The sequence below is a fragment of the Pteropus alecto genome, unplaced genomic scaffold (assembly GCF_000325575.1).
Source record: "Pteropus alecto unplaced genomic scaffold, ASM32557v1 scaffold146, whole genome shotgun sequence".
Lineage (NCBI taxonomy): Eukaryota > Metazoa > Chordata > Mammalia > Chiroptera > Pteropodidae > Pteropus > Pteropus alecto.
Window position 1 is genome coordinate 29,525,986 of NW_006442107.1, and position 6,000 is coordinate 29,531,985.

At 32.5% G+C, this 6,000-nt stretch overlaps 1 protein-coding gene across 4 annotated transcripts in view; it reads right to left on the minus strand.

Moving 5' to 3' along the window:
* Positions 1 to 6,000, minus strand: part of EPB41L3 (erythrocyte membrane protein band 4.1 like 3) — a 217,473-nt gene that overhangs the window by 45,919 nt on the left and 165,554 nt on the right. For all 4 annotated transcript variants that reach the window (XM_015595790.2, XM_006920069.3, XM_025038693.1 and 1 more), the window contains 2 exons: positions 3,084 to 3,188; positions 1,862 to 1,904 (listed from right to left, as the gene is read on the minus strand). In XM_015595790.2, the coding sequence (XP_015451276.1) occupies positions 1,862 to 1,904; positions 3,084 to 3,188 (148 nt within the window). The remainder of the gene's footprint in view (positions 1 to 1,861; positions 1,905 to 3,083; positions 3,189 to 6,000) is intronic.

Here is a 6,000-nt window from a genome sequence, read left to right on the forward strand (position 1 = left end):
CAGTATTGTGACTTATTCTTAAACACTTAATATATTTTCAAAGTGCTTTGTAATTATAAATCACCAAAGTACAAAACAGCATTTCATTAGTTAGAGGAATACAGAGGACTTTAGGCACACAAAATGTTAGGAGGGATATTCAGCACATCTGTTTTAAATAACTCCATAAGAAGATTCTTAGAATACAGTCATTATCTTAAAATTTTTATTAGGACTCCCTGGAACAAAAAGAGTAGTTACACTTACTATCAAACCCGTAGCTGTCTCTGGTTTCGATCGCAACTTATTTCTATGTAACTATTCAACAAGTTTCTGGTTAGTGAAAACATCAAATTTCTCAAAAATGTGGTAAAGATGTTATAGTTGTATAAATAATCAGCAGGCTCTCTAATATCTAGAAGTACAGTGACACTTTTTCTTCTTTAGAGATATTATCTATTATTAAACCATTTTGAACTGCTCACTACTAATTACTTCTTATTAGTACTTGGCATATTTTAATATTTCAACACATTCAAAGGCACCAGAAATATCTTTACTCTTAAAAGTAAATTGTTAAAAACTTCAATGAGAATGATATTCTTATCAATAAACTGGTCAAATTTGTTCAACTAGAATTAGTTGTTCAGGAAAAGTAATCTAGATTTTATTGATAAAAATGAATTGCTTTTAAAAGCTTAACTAGCTATTGAAAATTATAAAGATTACCCATGTTTATGGTAAAAGAGCTACAGAAAAGAGTTAAAAATATAATTTTTATTCCTCTTTCTCAAAATCCTACACTACAGTGGCACTTCTAGAGGTATTTACTGTTAATATATTTCATATTCTTCTAAAATATTTCCATGTGCCTATATACATGTTTTTTTTTTTTAAACAAATACAATTTGTCTCACTAATGTCTCAATAATGAGAGCTAAGACACATTTATTCTACTTCATTCTATTTAATAGTTGCTTGGTATTTCAAGTTATGGTTATTCCATGATTGATCATTTCTTTATCAATGAATATTTAAGTTGTTTTTAGTCTTACGCTATTGCAAAGAGTATCATGATATACTTTCATACATGTACACATATGTACATTTTCCTCTCTCATATATATGCTGGATAAATTTGTAGAAGTAAAATTAGGGGTTAAAAAATAAGGACATTTTAAATTTTAATAAATACCGACACAAAGTACCTTTTTAAATTTATATTTCTATCAGTTGTGTCCATAATTGCCAGTGCAGGTATTATTAAACTTCTAAAATCTTTGCTAATCTGAATAGGTAAAATATGTCTCCTTTTAATTTGCATTTAATTGTTAGTAAGATTTAGCACCTGTCTAATACTTATCAGCTATTTGTAATTCAATTTTGTGAGTTGCTCATGCAATTGTTTTATCTATTAGGAACTATGCATTTCTTAATTTGCCTTTTGGGACCAAGAAAAGAGGTTGTCACCAGACAGTAAACTTCAGTCCAACTTGTTATTCCATTTCTAAATGATTAAATGACTGTTATTTTTAGCTTGACTTTCATACTTTCCATGGCAGTTAGGCTTGATATAACATTAATAATTAAATTTGAAACTTTTAAATGATTAATTGCCAACTGGAGCTTCACTTGATTAAATCATAGTTCACAGGCAAGGGAATAGGTCAAATGTCATAGTCATCTGATTTCCGAGTTATGATCATTAAAAATGGGACCTAAGCTAGGCTAACTTGCCAAAGATAAAATTTGAGGTCTTAATCTGTCTTTCAACAAACTGTATGCACATCAGGAATGTGAGTATGGTATGGGCTACCAATTTAGAAAACCCCAATCTCTAAAAATTCTTCATTTTTGCAAGTAATAATCCGAAAGAACTTACTTCGAATCTGTTTTTTAATTTCCTTAGCAGGGTCCAACCAATTCTGAAAAGGAAATGATAGCGTGAATTTGAATCAGAGAAGAGTAAAAATGACTTAATGTTGACCAGGTAGAGACCCACATTAATGTGTGGTTGCTCAAGGCCCTCCAGGCTGGGTCTTTCCCCCACATCTGATGCCCCTTTTCCAGGTCCTGCGAGGGTCTAATGAAAAAAATGTGCATGTCCACAATTCATTCTTGACAAATTCTTTTCTTTTACAACCAATGCCTTTGTGGATTCAAGCTAGCAGAGAAACAGAGAAAATATGATGGAGTCTATGTTCAAATAAGTTCCAAGAATAAACTAAGGATACATGTAACTTGGCACATTGATGTCCAAGCCATTCAGTCCCACACAGTGACTTCTGTGATTACAGATTCTTAGGTAGTTATTTAGAAAACTTTCCTAACAAATGAACATTTGCTTGAGATTTATGATTTTCCTCTTCAGAACACTCGAATGTTTAATGATGAAGTTACACATTGTCCAGTGAATTCAGCAGGTATTAAGTATGATTCACCACACAGCACCAAAACATGTAACATCTATGAGCAAACTTTCTGTGACTCAGTTTCTAGTACCAATACAATGGTAACGATTTCTTCTTTCTTACTTTTCAGGTAGTTGTGGGGATTAGTGAGGTAAAGCCCTGAAGAGACTGCATTACTCAGGTGTAAGAGTCCAAAGACGCATTACATTAAACATTAAATACCTACTAACTACATGAGACAAGTGTCGTACCAGGTCAGCAAACAACTCATCTCATATTCTGATTTGGCAAGAACGTGAAAGCATAGTAACATGAATTAAGAATAGACAGCAGCCAGTGAACATGTTTTCTATATAAGTATTTGATTTTTATATATGTATTTGATACTCATTGGCTCAAACCACTGAAATATATCATCCCCAAAAAGCACTATATAAAATGCTTTCCTGGAACCATAAATAACTCGAGCATGAAAAATAAACACTGACTGTTTCCACAATATTCAAGATTAATGAAATTTGTCAATAATTTCTTTTATGAAGAAATAAAGTGACTAACAGCATCTACTCAAAATAGTAATGTGGGATTGTAAGTGAAGGTGGAGAAAAGATTTACCAATTCAGTTTTAGGTCACTTTCTTGCAGTAATGAGCAGTTCAAGCCATAGTATTTTGTACTGCTTTTAATTACTCACCTTCTGGTTTTCAGCATCTCGATATGTAAGCCCAAAGTAGTCTTTTTCTAGCAAGTTCAGATGTTCACATACTTTATCAAACAGCACTTGGCCTCTGGAGCGTTTCTACAGAGAACAAAACATAAAAACAAGTCAATACAATAAAAAAATGCGCTCTCAGTTGCTATGAATAAAAATGGGTAAAATATGCTTGCTGTACCTTTATTGTAAGTGATGATCAAGTGTGATCACACTTTGCCATTTCCTTTTTAACTAATAAAAAAGTTCAACAAAGTAGACCTAAACCTAGAAAAGCCTGCCCCTACAAACAAATAAACAAAAACCACTAGTGTCACTGAATAAATACAAGTAAGCTGTGGATGATTTCTAAATAGAAATAGCAAGGAAAATGATGTGATGCTTGGAAGTATCAAATATCTTGTGAAATATAAAAATCCTGATGGTAAGAAAATATCAAAGGACCAACAAAAAACCATGTTTCAGAATGCCCAAACTCAATTCCCCATATTATCAGATTCTGAGCCTGAGAAGAATTAACCCTATTCCTTGTCTTAAACCTCTCCTTAAAACTTTCTCTACCAGTCCTTACTTAGAAATTCTAGCTATGAATCACTTTCTAAAGCTTGTTAAAATAATTTCATTAGTTTATTTTTTGGTATTTGATACAAATTTACGTTTCGTATTACAGTGTTAAACTTTCTTTCAATTTCTCTTAAAGTCATTTTTAGTAAATATAACAAAATGTTGATTAAGTTTGAAGATTTTTATTTGTAAATAACCATAAGATACAAATATATGTGCTATATTTTTGGCCATTAAGCAGTCATCTGGAGAAAGGGAAAAGATAGTCAACTGGGAAAAAATATTCATCAACTTTCTTTACTATGATACACAGTATCATATTTTCACCTAATCCTTCAAAGGTCTTTCAACATGTCCTTGGAGTCTGAGATGGGATTAACTGGCAAAATTAAGCTAAATACTTTTGTTTGTGTAGTACCAACATTTCACATCTATTAAGCATATCTGTCTTTAAGATTTAATGCAATAATAATGAGAAATATGAAAACTGATAAACAATGTACATGCCAAAATAATAAGTATTCAGAAGACCTGTAAGTGGTGTGTATTACTGTATAACCATAATTATAGTTGAAGTTAATTATGCAGTCTCCTCGAGCATGACCATTTAGGAAAAAAGATAAATTTATGACAGAAAAGTAAAGCCTGAGTTGTACCTAGCTAAAGAATCAATGATGTCGTTGATAAAAGTTTAATAATGCATGAAAATAAATTATATGTTAGCAAAACTACATAATAACATTTGCTCAATGGAAGAGAATAAATGATATGACAATGAAATGCTGCTCACTGGTTTAAATCTTCATTTACAGATAATAGCACATTATTTCTGAATAATGCTTAACAAACTATAAAGTTTTCACACACACAAAAACTGGTTCTTCTTATGCTTCTATTGGTATTATTTCCAGTATACAGATAAGAACACAGGGGTTCAGAGAAGTTAAATGAGAGAGGCATTATTACACAATGGCTGTGAGCGGTGGCTTTAGCATATAACCCTGGGTTTGAATTTCATTATGTCCCTTACAGAACCTGTTTTTCCCTCAGTAGATTGGATATTCCTAGTTCTTTGGAATGATTGACATTAAAAAATAAGAGAAAGTACTCAAATTTGGTCCAGTGATGGCACATATCAAGCATTCCACAAACATTAGCAATTATAGCTCAAGTGACTGACAAATGGCAGAATATGTAATGCAGAATTTAAGCATTTTTGCTGTAGGAGCACATATACAACTTCTTGTGGTATCGATAAGCAGTTTTAGTATTATTAACACTGCTCTTTCTTTAGATATCAATTACCTGCTTACTACCTAATTTGCTTTAGCTAGACCACAATATTTACACATACCATACCACACACACACATATCAGTGTCTGGCCAAATAGTTTCTCAATGAGTAAAAATAAAACAAAATAAAACAAATTCAAATTAAAAAAAAAACATTTCTCTACAAAGCCTCTTATATACTTGGCCCAGCAGACCAGAGCCAGTCCCTCAATAGAGGAATTGTTTCTGAATATGCCACAGACTGCCTTGGGCATTTTTTTAATTAGCTGTCTTCTGGTTTGCCATGTTCTTCCTTTTGTCTAAAGGGTGACATAGATTAGATCAAGCACAGACCACTATACTAACTGGCTCTTATTTTTTTGGCTTCTGACGATTTGATTTCTATTAGAGACTCATAGCTGTCTCTTGACTAGAACAGATTTTTTTTTTTGGTCCTAAGAACCAAGATCAGTTGTTGTCTAGAAGCTACTATATATAGCTATATGTAAACGATGAAACTCCTACCTGCTAAATGTCACCATAGCCCTTAGCTAGATGGATGATGTTAGAAAAGCCTTTTTAGTTATTTGGGACTTCATTTTCTTATCCCTGACTAATTCTATGGAGCAAGGCAATCATGGGCTTTAGACTGTAACCAGGCCTTCTTTGCTCACAGAAAATATTATTAATGATTATAGCATTCTTTCCTATGGAGCTCTGATGAGGCTTCAGCACACTTAGGCAGGGTGAAAATGATGCTTCCAATGAATGGAGGACATGGAGTTGGGACAATTTTCCAGCCCTGACTGGATCCCCTCTGCAGTCACACCCAATTCTCCCAAATTCTTGATTCTTTTAACTCAGATGCTTTTTTTTCCTAGCACATTATTCAACTTTTCAAGTCAATAATTTCTACTTATTGATTGGGTAATAACATCTAATTTGACTAAAGCTCAACAATCAGACTGGAAGTTTAAGAAAATTTATGTTACTTATTTGGTTCCTAAAGACATGATATTCATCAGATGATCAAATCTAGGCACCTTACTGTCACTGAGAGTT